Source organism: Gekko japonicus, unplaced genomic scaffold (genome assembly GCF_001447785.1).
Source record: "Gekko japonicus isolate JY-2015 unplaced genomic scaffold, Gekko_japonicus_V1.1 scaffold359, whole genome shotgun sequence".
Classification (NCBI taxonomy): Eukaryota; Metazoa; Chordata; class Lepidosauria; order Squamata; family Gekkonidae; genus Gekko; species Gekko japonicus.
Window position 1 is genome coordinate 646,173 of NW_015166431.1, and position 19,901 is coordinate 666,073.

At 43.7% G+C, this 19,901-nt stretch overlaps 1 protein-coding gene across 3 annotated transcripts; it reads left to right on the forward strand.

Moving 5' to 3' along the window:
• On the forward strand, positions 1 to 12,048 carry MCFD2 (multiple coagulation factor deficiency 2). Of its 3 annotated transcripts, none has more exons than XM_015411854.1 (4): positions 1 to 288; positions 7,168 to 7,323; positions 8,468 to 8,627; positions 11,766 to 12,048. In XM_015411854.1, exons 2-4 carry the CDS (start codon positions 7,172 to 7,174, stop codon positions 11,895 to 11,897), a joined length of 444 nt encoding a protein of 147 aa, XP_015267340.1. In that variant the 5' UTR covers positions 1 to 288; positions 7,168 to 7,171; the 3' UTR covers positions 11,898 to 12,048. The 3 variants fall into 3 exon arrangements, with proteins under 3 accessions (XP_015267340.1, XP_015267341.1, XP_015267342.1); XM_015411855.1 differs by having other exon boundaries at positions 1 to 97; XM_015411856.1 differs by lacking the exon at positions 1 to 288 and adding an exon at positions 326 to 380.
• Positions 12,049 to 19,901: the final 7,853 nt, after the last annotated feature.

Below are 19,901 nucleotides of genomic sequence, written 5' to 3' on the forward strand. Positions count from 1 at the left end.
GAAGGAGGGATGGTGGCCTGGAGTGTACAAATCTATTCACACCGCTACCCGTTGAGAAAGACGTCGTAGCGGCACCAGACGGTGATCCTGGGAGCAGGTGAGGCTGGTCGGTGTGGGAGGAGCACAGAGAAGAGGGTCTCTTTCGGGGGTGAGTGGCAAGGGGTGCGGGAGCCCTCACTCGTCCTCTCCCACACCGCACTCTGAGTCCAGCCCAGTTGCCTGGTCGTTTGGAAGGGACGATCCTCTGAGTTAGCCGGGGAGGAGGCGGCGGCTTTATTTCAGGCACCGGTAAGCTGCGGTCGTCGCCGGACGTCGTTGGAAGTGGCGGCTAACGAAAAAGAAAATAGGAAAGTCTAATAGCACATCCCAAAAACATTCCGGTAAACGTTTAAAATTCAAAGCAAGACACTCGTTTTAATGAAAGTCTACCTCCCTCTTCCTTTTATTTCAGAAAACTGTACTTCAGTTTCTGGTAATATTTGCCCGAGGAAAGTGCAAAAACTCTTTTAAAATACATACTTCACTTTTAAAAAGTATGGTGAAGTATAAAAATGTTCACAATATGGTGTGACGTCTAATGGAAGGATGATTCACACGTGCTTTAATATGGTGTACTACAAAATCTCTGGGGAATTGGGTGATATCCAGGTTTGTGTTTTGTTTTTTAGAATATTTGACTGGTGGAAACAAAGTAAGTGTAATATTTAGGTTAAAAACATCCTTCTCAGTGTTATGATGATGTTTTCCACCTGTTGGTGTTTTGTTTGCCAGCCAAAGGTAGTATAAGCAAGCTATTTTTAAAAAATATTCTGTATAGATCCTTAGTTTAAAACATGGAAGGGAGGACTGTAAAATAAGTGTTCATGGAAGTAAGGCTGACTGTGAACTTCATATGTTTTGTTGACCATGCCTTGTAAAATCACAACTTTGGATGCAAGTAAATAGAAACAAGCAGCATTACTATCACTCAGTTTTCACATCATGTTTTGTCCCTGCCATATTAAAATGGCTTCAACGTGTCCTCTGCACCCCAGGGAGGTTATGAGGCTAAACTCTTGCATGAGGCAAGCGATACTATTGTAGCCAAATACCGATGCAGTATAATTCCTCCAAACTCCTTTATAAGTTGCAGATGTAATGTTCAACAATAGCTGTACCCATGGTTGGGGGGTGGAATAAAAAGAGTTGGAGGGTAATTTCATATCCCATACATAAATTTTAATTATGGCCTAATCTTAAAGGTTATTGCCACACAGTGTTATCTTCTGTCTTGTTTGTTTGTTTTACTTGTGTACACACCAACCACATTACTCAGTCAACCAAAGGTAAATGTAGGAATTTTAAAGGCCTGTTCATACTCTTGTCTCTGAGCAAATGACTGCCACTTGTAGCTGTATTAGGACAGTTAATAATTATCTCTTTGTAGTCAAATTTGCCACAGTGATAGCAAAAGCAAACTATGACAGGATTACACGTCTTGAAAAGGTGCAGTTCGTATTGTAGGGCATGTGTAAAAGCATGTTATCATTTTAGGAAAAGGATAAAATAAACAGGTCTGTGCCCAGTGTTGCTTACAATATAAAATAAAAAAGTGGGGAAATGATGAAATAATTGTATCGTCAAAAACTAAACATTGAAATATGACAGACTGAATTAATCTAAATGTACTACAATAATAAACTTGATATTAGTTCAATTATTTGAACTCAAATATTTCCTATTGGTTTGGAGATGTACCTTGATTCTTTGCCTCGTATCCCTGACTATCATAGAAACATAGCTTAAACCACTCCAGAACTGTAGCTAAAGCTAAAAGCCGCAGCTCCTAGTTACAGACACTTTACTTCTGCTAAAATCAATAGTTTAAGAATGCATATCCATGGCTTGGGCTGCAGCCAGCCACTTTAAAATGAAGGTAAAAGCAGATGAGGTAGCCAGACTGTCATACTGAGGGACTCTGATGCCTGATTTATCAGTAATAGTTTGTTTGATGTTCTTGAGCATCCTGAGTGACCTTTCATTACTGGTTCAGTGTGGTTGTGGAAAGCAAATCGGACGGAAGTAGAAAGCATAAGGAAGTGAGGGTGCTCTTGGCTATAAAATTCCCACTTGTTTGCTACTCACATCTGTTTAGAGTTGCGTTTCCAAAAATTTATAAAATTTTAAAATGCTGAAGGTGACATACGAATCATTTACTAACTAGTGAAACATAGACTCATAAAAGGCCCAATTCTTCTGCAAGGGCAGAGACTGGTTTAAAGTGGTCCATCCTCAGAGTGATGTATTCTGATAGTTCTTGAGTTGTCCTTGAAGGAGGCAGTTCAGTCAGACTGATATGTGGGTTATCACATGGCCTGGGCTGTTGATCCTGTTGCCCCATAGCATTCTCTGTCAGCATCTGGAGCCTGTTTGTTTTCCTGGTATTCTAGGAAGCTTGGGGTGACAAAGCTGCAGGTACAGTAGGTGGAGAAAAACTGTTTGGTTGTGTGTATTATGTGCCATAAAGTAGCTTCTGACTTATGGCGAGCTTAACAAATTAATGACCTCTAAAATGTCCTATCATTAACCACCTCATTTAGGTTTGCAAACTGAAGGCATAAGAACATAGAACATAAGAGACGCCAATGTTGGATCAGGCCAAAGGCCCATCCAGTCCAACACTCTGTGTCACACAGTGGCCAGAAATACCAGTACCATCAGGAGGTCCAGCAGTGGGGCCAGGACATTAGAAGCCCTCCCACTGTTGACCCCCCCCCAAGCACCAAGAAGACAGAGCATAACTTGCCCCAGAGCCCCTAGCTATACCTTGTGGCTAATAGCCACTGATGGACCTCTGCTCCATATGCTTATCTAATTCCCTTTTGAAGCCGTCCATGCTTGTAGCACCCACCACTTCCTGTGGCAGTGAATTCCATGTGTTAATCACTCTTTGGGTGAAGAAGTACTTCCTTTTATCCGTTCTAACCCGACCGCTCTGCAGTTTCATGGAGTGCCCACGAGTTCTTGTATTGTGAGAAAGGGAGAAAAGTACCTCTTTCTTTACCTGCTCTTTCCCATGCATAATCTTATAAACCTCGATCATGTCACCCCTCAGTCGTCTTTTCTCCAAGCTAAAGAGCCCTAAGCGCTTTAACCTTTCCTCATAGGGAAAGTGTTCCAACCCTTTTATCATTCGAGTTGCCCTTTTCTGCACTTTTTCCAAAGCTATAATATCCTTTTTAAGGTGTGGTGCCCAGAACTGCACACAGTATTCCAAATGAGGTCTCACCATTGATTTATATAGGGGCATTATTATATTGGCTGATCTGTTTTCAATACCCTTCCTAATAATCCCCAGCATAGCATTGGCCTTCTTTATTGCAGTCACACACTGTCTCGACATTTTCAGTGAGTTATCCACTACAACTCCAAGATCTCTCTCTTGCTCAGTCTCTGCCAGTTCAGACCCCATCAATGTGTATTTATATTTAGGATTTTTGGCTCCAATGTGCATCACCTTGCACTTGGCCACATTGAACCCCATTTGCCATGTTGACGCCCACTCGCCCATCCTTGACAGATCCCCTTGGAGTGCCTCACAATCCTCACTGGTTTTCACCACCCTGAACAACTTTGTATCATCCGCAAATTTAGCCACTTCACTGCTTACTCCCATCTCCAAATCATTAATGAACAAGTTAAAAAGCAGTGGACCAAGTACTGATCCCTGCGGTACCCCACTGCTTACCACCCTCCACTGAGAAAATTGCCCACCTACACTCACTCTCTGTTTTCTATGAACTAGCCAGTTTTTGATCCATAAAAGGACTTGTCCTTCTATCCCATGATTTTTGAGCTTACTTAGGAGCCTTTGATGAGGAACTTTATCAAAAGCTTTCTGGAAGTCAAGGTAAATAATATCTATTGGATCCCCCTTGTCCACATGTTTGTTCACCCCCTCAAAGAACACTAACAGGTTAGTGAGACAAGATCTTCCCTTACAGAAACCGTGCTGAGTCTGCCTCAATAGGTTTTGTTCATCTATGTGCCTACTAATTCTTTCCTTAATAATGGTTTCCACCAATTTACCCGGTATCGACGTCAGACTGACTGGCCTGTAATTTCCCGGATCTCCTCTGGAACCCTTTTTAAAGATGGGAGTGACATTTGCTACCTTCCAATCCTCAGGAATGGAGGCAGATTTTAAGGAAAGATTACATATCTTTGTCAGGAGATCTACAAGTTCACATTTGAGTTCTTTCAGAACTCTCGGATGTATGCCATCTGGGCCTGGTGATTTATCAGTTTTTAAGTTGTCTATCAGTTTTAGGACCTCCTCTCTCGTCACCTCAATCTGACTCAGGTCTTTCAACACCCCTCCTGAAATCAGTGGTTCTGGAGTGGGCAAGCACTTCTCATCTTCCACAGTGAAGACGGAGGCAAAAAATGCATTTAGCTTCTCAGCCATTTCCCTATCATCCTTCAATACTCCTTTTACCCCTTGGTCGTCCAAGGGCCCCACTGCCTCCCTGGCTGGTTTCCTGTTTCTAATGTATTTGAAGAAAGTTTTATTGTTGGTTTTTACGTTTTTTGCTATATGCTCCTCATATTCCCTTTTTGCCTGCCTGACCACAGACTTGCATTTTATTTGCCATATCCTGTGTTCCGTTTTATCAGCCTCACTGTGACTAGCTTTCCACTGCTTAAAAGAATTCTTTTTACTTTTTACAGCTTCCATTACTCTGTTTGTTAACCATGCAGGCTTTTTCCTATACCTGTTTGTGCCTTTCCTAACCTGCGGGATATATTTTTTTTTAGCTTCTAGGATCGTAGTTTTAAATAGTTTCCAAGCTTCCCCAATTGTTTTGACCCTTTCTACTTTTCCTTTCAGTTTCCTCCCCACATGTCCCCTCATATCAGAGAAATTACCCCTTTTAAAGTTAAAAGTGGTTGTGTGAGACTTTTTGGCCAATTCCCTATTTATACAAATGTTGAACTCAACAACATTATGATCACTGTTCCCAAGCAGTGCAATCACTTTTACATCTCTCACCAGGTCTTGAGTGTTACTTAGGACCAAATCAAGGATCACCTCTCCCCTGGTAGGTTCCGTGACCATCTGCTCCATAGCACAGTCATATAGAGTGTCTAGAAATTCAATCTCTTTTTCCCGACTAGAACACATATTGACCCAATCAATGTGTGGGTAGTTAAAATCACCTATTACGACACAGTGTTTTTGTCTAGCTGCTATCTTTAATGCATTCATCATTTTATAATCCTCCTCTATCTTTTGATGGCTTCTTTTTACTGTTTTACTTCCTTTTTACCGTTTGGTCAAACATACATGTTTGGTCAAACATACATGTAAAACAGAATTGTTCAGGAGGGCATTTTGGAAAGGGGAATACGGCTGTGGTGTAACCAAACGGAGGGCGCTTTTATAAAGGGAATATGGTTGTAGTCTGTTCTTTCTGTTTATTATATGCACTATCTTGCTGTTAACCACATTAGATTCTACTTTCCATTCTTTGCATTATTTATGTCATTTTATGACATAACTTTGGTGTGTTTTTGTGTGTGACCATAGTCTTATTTAAGTTGTATGGGTGTCTCATGCTATTCAATTACATTATTTTTATGCTGTGTAATCTGCTTTGAGTCTCAGCGGTAAAGGGGGCCTATAAATGAATCAAGTAAATAAATAACACTCATCCTGAGGCTAGAGCTCATTTTAGACCACCACTCTGTGGTGATCATGGTGGCAGGAAGAAATGAGTTTGACGCAATCACTGGGTACTCACCAAGTTGTGTGGTATCTTCGTTCCCAGTAATGAGGGCTTGTTGTATGCTAATTTTGAGGCATATCGCATAGAACCTGCTGTGACAGGTTTGCCAAGCACATTGCATCTTTGCATCCTTGTATCCACGCTGATTTGGATGCTGCTGTTGCAGTGCAAAGGTGGCTGCAGGAGGCTGTTGTTGGAAGCTCTCCTTGGAGGCAAATAGTTGAGTCAGATCCTGATTAGAGCAAGTTGCTGAGGTACTTTGAGAGCTTGGGTATTCCTGGATTATGTGGATTACTGAGATCAATTTCAAATCTGGTTTTTAGCCTGGTTTTGGCACTAGTGTGGTGGTTGCCATGGCAGTTGTATGCTGGGAGAAAGATCAGCAGAGTGCAAACCTGTTGATTCTCCCAGACCTCTGTGGCTTTTTTGATGCTACTGCCTATGATATCCTTCTGTAGGGGGTTGCTGGGATGCAAACTAGGAGAATAACTATTGTGAACGTCTTCACACCCCTTGAAGCGTATTCCCCCAATGCTGGTGATTTCTCACCCACAAAAGTAGAGTGGGAAATGCAGAGGGCACTTCGGATGCCTTGGTCATGAGGCCGGTGACCCGTTTCATCATGCTGAAGCAATGAACTTGCTGCAGTGCCCCAAAACAGAGCATGGACCCAAATGCACATCTTAATAGTCTGGCTGCAGTAAACTGCCACAGTGTAAATGTCCTTGAATGCCTGTTTCCATGTGCATCCAGATGCTCATTCTCACGCAACTATAGCTGGACTGAGGATTCAGAATGAACTTTGTGCCAAGTCTGACTAGCTGTGTGACCCCCATGTGGGTTGGGAACACAGAGTGAATGAGAGAGAAGCTTTAAAAATTGTGCTGAAACAGCAGCAGATCAAAGGAGCAGTGAATGCAACCAGGTGCCACAAACAGCACAAAAAAGCAGAACGTGTTTCAGGTTGCTTCTCGCACAGTTCTCGCCTCAGATGTGAGGCCAAAAAATATGGTGCAGGACTCGATAGAATATCCCTTTAGTGTTGGGAAAGCAGTGGAGTTTGTGCCAGGGTAAAACATTCCTTTTAGTTGTCTTTATGTTCCATTTCTAAGAGGAAGTCTTGTGAAGATCATGCTAAGCAGTTGTATGCTGGGGTGTTTGCCTCTTTTTATGCTCTGGCTTGTTTTTATTCTGTGATTTTAAGATTTTATAGCACAGTTTTACTGTGAGAGAGGCTGCCATTAGCTCTTTGAAGAGGCAGCATATACATTTTCTAAATAAACATTACTTGATCTACTTTAAAATGGTGTCTGGGAGATATTTAGTTTCACATGTTATTTGCTGCATGATTCTTTTTAGATAAAGTGTGTGTGTGGTTTCTCCCTCCTCCTTTCATCAGGAACATGAATATTAAGCTAGAACCACGATCTTGCAGGATATATTTTCTCTGCTGCCTGGTACTGGCTTCCTTCATCTCTTCTTCAGCAGAAGACCACACAGATGGGAGTCATCAACGAACTGGGCGCTTCGATAGGAACATGGTACAAGATAAGGAGTACGTATTCTGTACTGTGCATGGACATAGACTAAATGCTGAGCCTGACCTTCAGTTAGCATTTCCAACAGAACATTTTCAGTGGTGCTGAAGCTGCCTTCTACAAAGTCAAATCCTTGGTCCTTCTAGCTCAGTGTTGCCTCTAGGCTGTCTGGGAGTGGCTGTTCAGCGGTTTCAGGCAGGAGAAGATCTTTCCTAATGCTTTCTGCCCCATATCCTTTACCTGGAGATGTTGGGGGGGGGTTATACCTTGGACCTTCTACAGGTAAAGCAGATGCTCTGCCACAGAGCCACACTCTGCCATATTGCCATCCTGGCAGTTACAACTTTGTATTGAGGAGGGAGATTTTAACACTTGAGGAGGCAGAGAAAAATTTGAAAATGTGATGACAGAAATGTCCCCCCAGGTCAATTAAAAAAAAAAAACCCACTCAAGCCTAATTGTTCCCAAATTGGGGGTAGTTAACTTCCCAATAAGATTAGTAAGTACAAGTTATAGATGTCAGTCTTCACAACATAGCATGCAGATTACTGCTGAACTGCAGTAAGTAGGTGCAGATTTGCTGCAGTTCTCTAGCTCCTTATGTATATTTTGAAGTGTGCTTTACATACTGTTGTAGTTTCCTTCTGCCATCATAGGAAGTGTGAATAAGTGAATCGTCTAGTTAAAGAGTGTTTAAAGATAGATAAAGGATAAAAAGGCAAGACATGATAGAAGTGTATGCAATTATGAACCATGTAGACTGGGAAACGTTTTCCTTATCTAACTCTCAAACAGGAACATCAAGTGAAATTCTGCATAGGAAAAGGGAAGCTCTTAACAAAGTGCATGATTTAACATGTGATGGCAGCAATGTGATGGCAGCAACTAACTTTAATGGCTTTTTTTAAGTATTTAATTAATTTGTAGTTTTGGGTTTTCAGTGACTGTTACCCAGGATGTTCAATGGTAGTATCTCTCTGGATACCAAATGTGTGTGTTGGGTGGTGGTGGGGGATGACTGTTGCTTCCTTACCTTGTTCATGAGCTTCTGAAAAGCATCTGGCAGGTGACAGAACGCTGGGCTAAACAGTTATTTAGGCATCAGCAAGAACAGGTCAGATGTCTGAGTGTCTATTTGACAGTTACCATGTTATTTCTCAGCCACATCCTGGAAGATTTAGATGGTGTAATTGATAAACCAGAATCTGAGATGTCACCACAAGAACTGCAGCTTCATTACTTCAAGATGCACGATTACGACGGCAACAATTTGCTTGATGGGTTAGAACTTGCAACGGCCATATCTCATGTACATAAAGAGGTGAGGACTGCCATTTAACAGGGAATCTGAATGGTTATTGGCAACAGCCAAGAACGATGTACAAATTGATAACCTATCTTGTGTGGTGTGTTAGCTGTGTAACATTTTTGCATTTTTTTAAAAATTGCTAGCTCACTCAAGCTATCATTTTGGAATTTGTTCTTGGAAAGAATCTATCCTAGGGCTGAACTACTTGTGAGGTGGGAGATCTATTACTGAATTTCTCAACATCTTTTAAACTTTAAAAGCAGCTGCAGCCCTAATTTGGACTGGAGTTGAGGGGTGGAGTTAATTCCACCACCTTCTGTACTCTTGCTAGAAATTGGGACCTTTGCACTGTATCAGCTACATTAGGGGGAAGAAGAGGTACATCCTCCAGTATTTCCAGGCGTAGGAAGTTTCTGCATGGAGTCATGACCTTCTCACCTGCTGCTGTAGCCCAAAATGCCCTCCAAAGTGCTGTTCCTGCAGGTACCCATCCCTGGGGTGTGTGTGAAAAAGTGGCATGCCACAGGCAGAAATCCTTCTGTTTGTGGAAACACTCTAGAGGATTCAAGCTGCCTCTTTTCTGTTCCTGCTTGTCATTCTTAAAAATACAGCAGAAGATCCAATCCTGAATCTCCTTCATATGATGTACTTACGCCACTAGGCTGAACTTTTTAATCACCTGTAAGGTTGCTGCTAAGGAGCTTTAGAGAGTGCAGGCCAAAGAAGTGGGGAGAAAGCGAACACAGTTCCCTCTGCTTTGAGGGAACATAAGAACATAAGAGAAGCCAATGCTGGATCAGGCCAATGGCCCATCTAGTCCAACACTCTGTCACACAGTAGCCAAAAACACCAGGTGCCATCAGGAGGTCCTCCAGTGGGGCCAGGAGACTAGAAGTACTTGGTCCACTGCTTTTTAACTTGTTCATTAATGATTTGGAGTTGGGAGTTGTGGCGCCCCCGCCTGTTGAAGGGGGTAGTCTTTGCACCCCAGACGCCGTTCCGGAGAATGTCGTCCCCCTTCTTAAAGGGGAACAGGAGGCCTCAGAAATAGGGCTGGCTACCTGGTTCCATCACCGAAGGTAAGCGCGAGCCCTGGCGAGAGCCCCAGGAAACGTCCGCCTTGTCGTCTCTCCCTCCGACTTCTGGTCAACCCGTCTCCACCCTCAGCTCTGCCGTTTCTTCCTCCCTGGCCTCCCTTTCTGTTCCCCTTTTATCCCCTTCTCTAACCCTCCCTTTCTTCTGACTGGACACCGAGGTGTCAATCTCGGGTGGCTCCGCCTCCCTATAAGAACGCCGACGCTCTGCCAAGTGCGGGGGCGTTCTGCCCCCGCCCGGAGCAGGGGGCGTGGAGGCCTTTGGCGCGGAACGGCCTCCATCATCAGGCCACGATGGCCCTGTGGGCCTCGGTGATGGTGGTGCCTCTTGGGGGGGCGCCCTTCTGCCACGTATACGGGGCCGGGCTCTGCAGGGAAGGGGCCGAGCCGCGGCCGAGTGCTCGCTGTGCCCGCCGCTCTCTGCAGCTCGGTTGGCTGCCTCCTTGCCTGTTTTGGAGCCCTGCGGCATCTTCCCAAGGCTGCTGCCCGCAGTAAGTGGGCAAACTGCCGGGTGGAGCTCGAGCATAGGCGGGGAGGAGAGGCCCAGACCGTCGGAGTCGGGACAGGAGTAAGCAGTGAAGTGGCTAAATTTGCGGATGATACGAAGTTGTTCAGGGTGGTGAAAACCAGTGAGGATTGTGAGGCACTCCAAAGGGATCTGTCAAGGATGGGCAAGTGGGCGTCAACATGGCAAATGGGGTTCAATGTGGCCAAGTGCATGGTGATGCACATTGGAGCCAAAAATCCTATATATAAATACACATTGATGGGGTCTGAACTGGCAGAGACTGATCAAGAGAGAGATCTTGGAGTTGTAGTAGATAACTCACTGAAAATGTCGAGACAGTGTGTGACTGCAGTAAAAAAGGCCAATGCTATGCTGGAGATTATTAGGAAGGGTATTGAAAACAGATCAGCCAATATCATAATGCCCCTATATAAATAATGGTGAGACCTCATTTGGAATACTGTGTGCAATTCTGGTCACCACACCTTAAAAAGGATATTATAGCTTTGGAAAAAGTGCAGAAAAGGGCAACTCGAATGATAAAAGGGTTGGAACACTTTCCCTATGAGGAAAGGTTAAAGCGCTTAGGGCTCTTTAGCTTGGAGAAACGACGACTGAGGGGTGACATGATTGAGGTTTATAAGATTATGCATGGGATAGAGCAGGTAGAGAAAGAGGTACTTTTCTCCCTTTCTCACAATACAAGAACTCGTGGGCACTCCATGAAATTGCTGAGCGGTCGGGTTAGAACGGATAAAAGGAAGTACTTCTTCACCCAAAGAGTGATTAACACTTGGAATTCACTGCCACAGGAAGTGGTGGCGGCTACAAGCATGGACGGCTTCAAAAGGGAATTAGATAAGCATATGGAGCAGAGGTCCATCAGTGGCTATTAGCCACAAGCAATATTCCCTCTAAGCTGTGGAATCTTGTGAGCAAAAATTCTATTTTGTGAGCTACTGGCATTAAAGTTGTGAGCAAGCAGTTTGGCAACTGCATAAATCAGTTTGCTCTGAAGCCATCCTTCCTGAGCTAAGACAAAAATGTGTGAGCCAGAGGCTAAAAAACTGTGAGCTAGCTCACACTAACTCAGCTTAGAGGGAACACTGGCCACAAGGTATAGATAGGGGCTCTGGGGCAAGTGATGCTCTGTTTCCTTGGTGCTTGGGGGGGTCAACAGTGGGAGGGCTTCTAATATCCTGGCCCCACTGGTGGACCTCCTGATGGCACCTGGTATTTTTGGCCACTGTGTGACAGAGTGTGACAGATGGGCCAAAGGCCCATCCAACATTGGTGTCTCTTATGTTCTTATGTTCTAAGCCCTCCCACTGTTGAAGGAACTGATGCATGTATCGTAGCTCATGGGTCATGGCCCACTGAATTCTTCCCACCTGTTGCTACTGGTTTTCTAGCTGCCACTGCAGAGGTGGTCTACTCCCAAAGCAACTCCCAAGGCTATGGTATTGAGGGGCCAGGCCACTTCTGATGTTGGTGCATCCACGAGCCACCTGCTTTGCCAAGACCCATCCTTCTTGGTTTTTCTTGTAGGATGGTAGTGACCATGTCCAGACCATGAAAGAAGAGGATCTCATTAGCTTAATTGACGGTGTCTTGAGAGATGATGATAAGAATAACGATGGCTACATCGACTACGCCGAATTTGCAAAGTCACTGGAATAAAAACAAAAAATCATTCTTGTTTGTGTGACCCAGTACAATGTGATTCTTGACTGCCTCTCTGTCGTATGTTCCACTGTTTGGGCTGCAGAATGAATGGTAGGGAAATGCATTATCTCCTTCATTTTTTTATACGTTTGGGAGAGAAACTTGTGGTGGGAGCCATTTGATAACTTAACACTGTTGAGCAATAAGGTACAGTGTCCAAGACACTGTTCAAGTTAGCTAATCATTTGGCAGTGTTGGCTTAAAGGCTGAGTTACAAAGACTATGGTCTGGAAACCACTTAGCTCCAGAATACCTTTCAAAGGAGTTCCTTAAGCATTGGAAAAGCTCATAGCCATGCAGCCACTACTTCTGAAACATTCTTCAGTGTGAGTCCTTCAAAACAAGTGACTGCAGTGCTCTGATCAAGAACTTGGGTTTCCCTTTCTCTTTCCTAGAAACTAGTTTGTGCGCTGAAGTCTGAAACTTCATAACTAAGTTCCAGTTCACCGTCTAATTCAGTGTTCATGTTTCTTGTGAGTTCCAGATTAACTCTGCAAAAAATGGAATGTGTCCACAACCCAGGAAAAGTTTAAGCCTTTACAAAGCCCATGCCTTTCAGTGGAGAGATTAAGTGCATGCCTAAATCTTTTCCCTTAAAATGGATGTGAATGTTTAAAAAGTGCTCAAACTTGGGCTGGATTGTGTTCTGTGGGCTGGATCCCACATGAGAGCCCACAGAAGAAGTTGATAAAGTAGATCTTTTCTCTCCCTTCCCTTGACACCCTGCCGTTTATTCCAAAAGTCCTCTCCAAGTATCAGGAGAGTCATGCAAGCTCTGTCACCTCCTTCTCGTAACTCTTTTGCTGGTTCCTACTCAATATCGTTAAGTAAAGGGTTGCAGTGTAGCCATGCACCTGTCATTCAGGTGCTGCCCTTTTACTGTATGTGTTCCCATGTCCCAAATCTTCTTTATAGAGGAACTGATTTTGGAAAAATTAAGTATATATGTTACATCTTCTATGCCATTAATCCAGTATCCTGTTTGGGGGTTCATGTTTTCAGAAAGCATAGGTTAAATACCGCTGTTTGGTGTGGTCTACTACCATGAACTGTTCCTGTGTTAAGTCAGCTGATTGTTACAATCACAGCAAAATGCTGCCTTGTTAAGGTTCTCACCAATGTACCTTGACGTGAATTCATGGTGTTAGTTTTACGGGAAAAAATACAAAGTATTTTCACAGCTAACTCTTTGAAAGAGAGTCTTTAAATACTTGAATGGTCTGCTTATTGAAAACGATCACGGAGGTCTCTGCCGCTTCAGGTTCCGTGTCTATTCAGCAGCCCTGTGTGGTTCTAAAGCGAGATGACACTATCTTGATGTTTGACCTACTGTATTAAATGGATCGGAAAAGCATTACGCTTTCATCTAGAATGTTCAGAAAGAGACAAAAATCAAACTGCTCTCTGTAAATTGTATAAAGACCTATTTTCTGTATAAAAATATTCTTATATGAAGTGCATTTGTAACAAATCGTTTCCTTTTGTTAATTGTGTAACAAAAGCTACTTGTACTATGTTCTTGTAACATCTGACTTATTAGACACATTTGTATAATGGTTTATGCTAAATATAAAAGCAATAAAATTCAGAAGTGCTGCAACTTTGTTCTTCAAATGCAGGAAACACAGAGATGGTGCATTTATGCAAAGCCATTCTGTCCATTTAGCCACTGTTCTCTGTGAACCCTGCTCAGCCTCGCCTCGGACCCAGACTTCCATGACTGCAGTGGTGCAGTCAGCTTTCCAGCAGCTTCTCACAAGCTCCATTAGAGCTTCCCAGGGAAGGTCACGCAGGCAAAGTGCACGCTGAGTGAAGCTCCTGGAACATTTGCAGAACTCTAAAACATTGCTCTTCAAGCCTAGGAGGAAAAGAAATTAGCAACTGGGTGTTAATAGCCCCACAGAAGGTGCTAATGGATTCTTAATAGAGGTTGTACTGCAGCGGCAGAAGGCAGTGAAGCACTAAAGTAAGTCTCATTGCTAACCACAGTATAATGTTGCATTGCGCATGGCATCAGTGCTTTAACTTGGTTTGCAGAAGGCTTCTTCCCCAGTGAACTTCAACTGATCCCTCCCTCCCTTTGCCGAAAGATAAGTGGTCCAAAATGAGTGGGTCGGTTGTCCTCCAGTATTCATGAGCATAAATTAGAAAGTGTTGGGGAGTTTTTTGTTCCCGTGATGAGGAACGATGCAAGAGAGACTATATATGACCCCGGCACTACTGCAATTACACTAGCTACTGATCTGCTCCTGAGCCCAATTCAAGGCGTTGTTTTTGGCCTTTAAAGCCCTACATAGCTTTGGACGGCGGTATCTGAAGGGCAGTCGTCTTCTGTATGTTCCTGCCAGGGAATTCAGATTGCAGGGAGAGGCCCTCCTGGCTGTTCCACCAATCAAAGAAGCTTGTCTGGTGGGCACATTTTCAGTGGCAGCCCCACAATTATGGATCAGCCTCCCAAAGGAGGTGTGCCTGGCCCCCTCACTGTAGATCTTCTGGTGGCAGGTGAAGACAGTTTTTATTAGAACTGCATTTGACTGATTTGGTTTTAATTTATTGGCAGTCCTAACTGGGGTTTTTAAATCTAAATTGTCACCTTTTATGTGCCTTTATAATAGTTATTTTATTTATATTGTTTTAATGCATTTTTATATTCATTATCTTGTACGCTGCCTTGAGTTCTGCAAGGGAGGAAGGTAGCTTAGCGCTTTAAAGAAATACGTACATAACCTAGAAACTAACGCAAGGAGAAAAGAGGGTTCTGGGACTAGTAATTTTGTCTGTTGCAATTTCCTTCAACCCAATCCCAAACTGTTTCTCAGATAAATACAAAGAAAAGCTTTATCTAGAAATTCCACATTATAAAGGTCCTTTTATTCTAAAGGAATAGGATGGATTTATTTCCTCCCAGAACTCAGACCAAACTTTTTTTGACTCCCTACCATGAATAGGCCTTCATGTACCCAGTCTACTTCATGCCAGTTTTCTAGTCAGAAGAACCGAGCTTTGTGCATGGAGGGAACGAGGGGAAGGTACAGCATGGCAGCAGTGATGGTTAGTACAAAAAGAGGGGGAGGGATAGTGAGGGCTTTGTTTTCGACGGCCATGACAGAAATGGAAGGTGTGCTGGACTTGTTTCTGATCTTTAAAGACTAGAACTGGAGGAATCCAGGCAACAAGCATACAGGCCTGCTTTGAGCTTAATCAGACTATTGTTTCATCTGGCCCAGAACTGTCTGTTTGGATGGACAGCAGGTATCTAGGAGTGACAGAGGTGTCATTTGCTTTCCAGCCCTCCTATCCAAAGTCCTTTATCTGGATGTGGAAGGATCGAGCCTGGAACCCTCTGTGTGTAATCTCTTTTGAGTCACAGTGCCTCCCTGTTTGGGGTGAAACAGTGCAGAAGCATGTGCAGGAGTGGGGAATGCTTGCCACTGGCACAATGTTACCTACACCTTTCTGCTCATCTCCTCTGATGTTGCGATATGGTGCATGGAGGAAGCTGAAAGCTAATCCTATGCATTCCCAACAAAGTGCACTGAGTGATTATCACATAAGCAGGGCTGTGTAAATCATCATGGGTGTTAATCATCATGCATAGGTACATGCACACCAGTCTGGCAAGGGGGATACATGTGCAGTTTCTGCTCACAGATTCTTTTTCTAGATGTCTCTTTCTGTGATCAGAATGGATGAGGATGCAGATTGGCATTGCAAAGTTTGTTTAGACAAAAGTATGCAATAGCCATCCTATTTGCACTACAAGGTGTAGGCAGATGTCTGCTATCCATGTTGCAGGATGGGTAAGAATGCACATTCAAAGCTTTCATAATGTTTAAGCCAATTTGGTGGGTCCTGATAAAAGGTATTGCACAAAAATTGTTCTTGATGAAAGAAAACCTAGAAGCATTTTATTTTTTAGCCACTAGATGGCATATATATCATACTAGATCATATGCACTCCTTTAGTGTAGGCTTTGACTATTGACTCAAGTCAATCAGCTTTCTTCTTCCCACTAAATGTCACCTGGTAGAATTGCAACAAGGCAAGATTATCTTCCTCTAAGTGCTCATTTCAGCCTTCCTGGTATGAGGAAAACATACGCAGGCTAGGAAAGGGCATGTAACTCCGCATCAGAATCATCACATAACACACACTCCTCTTTCATTGACTTCGTAATTCTGTCACTGAACAGGCCAAAACTCTTTACAATCACCTATCCCTGCCAAGACTAATAGAGTAAGCCCAACGTTTTGTCCTCGGTCCAAGGCATTTGAGTTATGACAAGCAAGAGATATTTTAAACAAATAAATATGAGGTGACTTCATTTTCCCCCCGCCCCGAATCTTTTGAACACCTTGCCCAAGTTTCCAGACACACCCTCCTGCTCAATTATCTGCAATGGGGTGCTATTTATGAGGTTTCCAAGCTGCTCTCATATTTTGCAAAATAATGAATGAATTCTGTTTTCCTGGAAACCATTCAAATGGGAATGAGAGAGCAACAAGAATTTCTCCATATTTTGTGTATGTACATATGTAGCTCTTTTTTCCTTCACTTATAGCCTGCCTTTCTTGCTCAGTCTCAGGGTAGATTACAGAATACAAAATGGACAGTGGGGATGAGGGACTTCAGTGAAATACGAGGCCAGAGTCCACCTTCCAAAGGGGCCATTTTCTCCAGGTGAACTGATCTCTGTCAAGTGGAGATCAGATCTAATCCCAGCTGCCACCTGAAGGCTAAGCTTTGGTTGTTCAGTCACACAGTCGAGTCCGACTCTTTGCAACCCCATGGACCAGATCACGCCAGGCCCTCCTGTCTTCCGCCATCCTCCAGAGTTTGCTTAATTTCATGTTCGTTGCATCTATGACACTGTCTAACCATCTCATCCTTTGCCGTCCCCGTCTTCTTTGACCTTCAATCTTTCCCAGCATCAGGGTCTTCTCCAGTGAGTGCTCCCTTCTCATTGGGTGGCCAAAGTATTTGAGCTTCAGCTTCAGTATCTGGCCTTCCAGGGAACAGTCAGGGTTGATTTCCTTTAGGATTGACTGATTTGATCTCCTTGCAGTCCAAGGGACTCTCAAGAGTCTCTCAGCAACCAAGGGACTCCAGCACCATAATTCAAAAGAATCTATTCTTTGGCGCTCAGCCTTCCTTATAGTCCAACAGAGGCCTCCAATTAACAATGCAGTAGGGCTAGGATTAGACAACTGGACAAGGAGGAAGCAAACAAAAAACTGTTTAAGGTAGTAGAGGTGGAAGACAATGCAGTAAAAGGAAGGTGAAACACAAAAGCATTGCAGTAGACTATGACTTTCTCTCCCTTGTGCGAGTGATCTCCTGCAGTGTCCCATCACACTGCGATTCTGATCCCTCTACTTATTTACAAAATTTGTATGCCAACTTGCTGCCCCATCAGGACCACTAAAGTGGCTAAGGGCATTACAAAACCCATCAAAAAAGCAATTAAAACTAAAATATACATTTAAAACCACAGACAATCAGTAGTAAAAACATAAGGCAGTAAAGGAGGGATCATCAAGGGTATATCAGATGAAGCAAGTCTACCTAATGGCAGAAGAGAAAGGAATGATAGAAGAGGACACAGGGATATCCCTGGTGAGGGAGTTCCATAATCTGGGTGCGGCGACAAAGTCAATTTATGGATACCCTGTAGGATTTTCAAGGCAAGAGACATTCAGAGGTGGCCTGCCACTGCCTGCCTCTGTGTAGTGATTCCTTGGTGGTCTCCCATTCAAGGGCTAACCAGGGCCAACACTGCTTAGCTTCTGAGATTGGTCCATCCTGGGCCATCCAGGTCAGGGCCTATAGGTTGTAGTCGTACAAATCTGCCCTCCTGAATACTTCACTGTTTTGCACATTCAGCAGAATTATACACTGGCCGGGGGGGGGGCGCTTCCTGACCTCCTGGGAGGCCATTCCACAAGGTCCTTAGCATTTATACAGTGCTTTAGGATGTTCAAAGTCTGTCAGCCATTTATTCACAGCGGTCCTCACAGCAGCCCTGGGTTCTCTGGCAAAACACACTTCTAGGCTAGCCCCTAAATCACTCCTTGGAAAATAATAGCCCTGATTGTTTTTCCTGTGAGCTGCCTCAGGTGTCATGTGCCTAGGAGGTGCCATTCAACATTTAATAAATACATACTTACCTATTTGGGGTACCTCTGTTATAATTTGCAGCCGCTCATTTTTCGTGTGCTGTTTTCCATGTGGTAGCTCCTCCTACTGAAGAGCCAAGCTGTTTCTTTGGCTGTGAGAACTGCCACACATAGCTAGCCAAGTTCCAGCTACATACACATTTATCTCTTCTTGGAATGCAAACATAGGTCAGTTTTAATATTTGTTTTAAAAAAAACACCCCGAAAATCACTGCTGTTGCATCAATGTCAGAATGACCTTGATAGTCCAACCCACAGACACTGCTGCCATCTTAAAGCTTATTGAGTCACTTTAAAAATGACCACAAGGCCCAGTCCTGATTGGGCCCACCACATGGCAGGATGCACCACTATTGTTTCTCTGACACACCTCATCAAGTGCCAAAGCAGCTCTGTGTGGGCAGCCTTTACAGCACTTGAACAGGTGAGGAGGCAAGAATGTCTCATCCCACCACACTGCTTACAGCATTTTTAAATTGCCTCATTAGACTTTAAAATGGCAGCACTGCCCATGGGCTCAACTGAGGGACACTGTCACGTCTCATTTGGCCCTAGGCGTTTCTGGACAATAACTTGTGAGCATCTGAAACTGTTAGTAGATTAATTGACTAGAAAGTTCTGGTCCAGGTTTCCTGTGGGCCATCTTGCCAAAGGCTAAGCCCAGATTTAGCTGGCCAGATCCCTGACACAATTTCAAATTTTGGCTGGGAGTACTTGTTAAGTCTTAATGTTTGACAACCTGTGACTACAGGCCGTCTCTGAAGGAATTCTGTGCAGACTATCTGCCAAATTCTGCAAAATACATTACATTCTACAATCTAGTAAGATCCTCTGTTCTAGAGGCATAAGCAGCAGAACAAAAGGAAACAAAGCATGGAGCTTGAACCTGGTTCTCTATGGAATATTTTTATATTCTGTGTAGCTGAAGGAGAATGACCATCATAGAGGAAATGGGGAATTGGTTTAAAGGGGGGGACAGAAGCATATCTCTCTCTCTCTCTCTCTCACACACACAGACACACAGACACGGAACCTTGTTGGTCCATCTAACCCAGTGCTGTTTACTCTGACTGAAAGAAGTTTTCTGGTACCTTAGAGAAAGGTTCACCTCAGTCATGCTGAGATCTTACTTAATTTGAAATGCCAGAGACTGAATTTGGGAGTTTCTGCAATACTTCCCTCTGAAAAACAACTGTGGAATGGTCTATAAAGTGAGATCCTGGTGGGTGAGCCAAAATGGAATCTGGCAGGTTTTCAGTGGAGTCTGGTAAAATTATGGCAAACCAAGGGCATGGCCTGACAGAACCTTTTGTTTACTTCCTCTATAAAATTGTAGGTTGTAAGAGTCAGACTCTTGAAATCTGCTAACAAGGAGCAAAAATTACTAAATGGAACCCCTCTATATTAGTTCCCCACAGATTCTCCTCCCCGCATATGAATTTCCTCTCCAGTTTGTTGTTCCCCAGAACACTCATTTCTTTCCCAGCCTCCCCTGGCAAAAGACAAGTTTTCTTTTTTCTCATGTCAAGCATGCCAACTGTCTTCCAGTCTTTGAGATTTTGTGCCCAGGGCTGTGAATAAGATCTCAAGGGAGGGGAAGGAGCATCTGTGCTTATGGAAAGCTCCAGGCATTGCCACAGATGCCAGGCAAGAGACCAGCCCAATCCACCTCTCCAGCAAAACTCTGTCTAAGTAGGAAATATTGTGTGTATACACACACACACACACAGCTGAGCCAGTACAATCTCCCTCCCAAGATCTCTGTGGTTTGCTGTGGGGGGG

What these genes read in the sequence shown, in the direction of transcription:
- MCFD2 (XM_015411854.1), top strand. Translation starts at nt 7,172, where the DNA reads ATGAATATTAAGCTAGAACCACGATCTTGCAGGATATATTTTCTCTGC. An exon ending in AACATGGTACAAGATAAGGA is followed by an intron (nt 7,324 to 8,467) that starts GTACGTATTCTG and finishes GTTATTTCTCAG; the next exon opens with CCACATCCTGGAAGATTTAG. An exon ending in TATCTCATGTACATAAAGAG is followed by an intron (nt 8,628 to 11,765) that starts GTGAGGACTGCC and finishes TTTTTCTTGTAG; the next exon opens with GATGGTAGTGACCATGTCCA.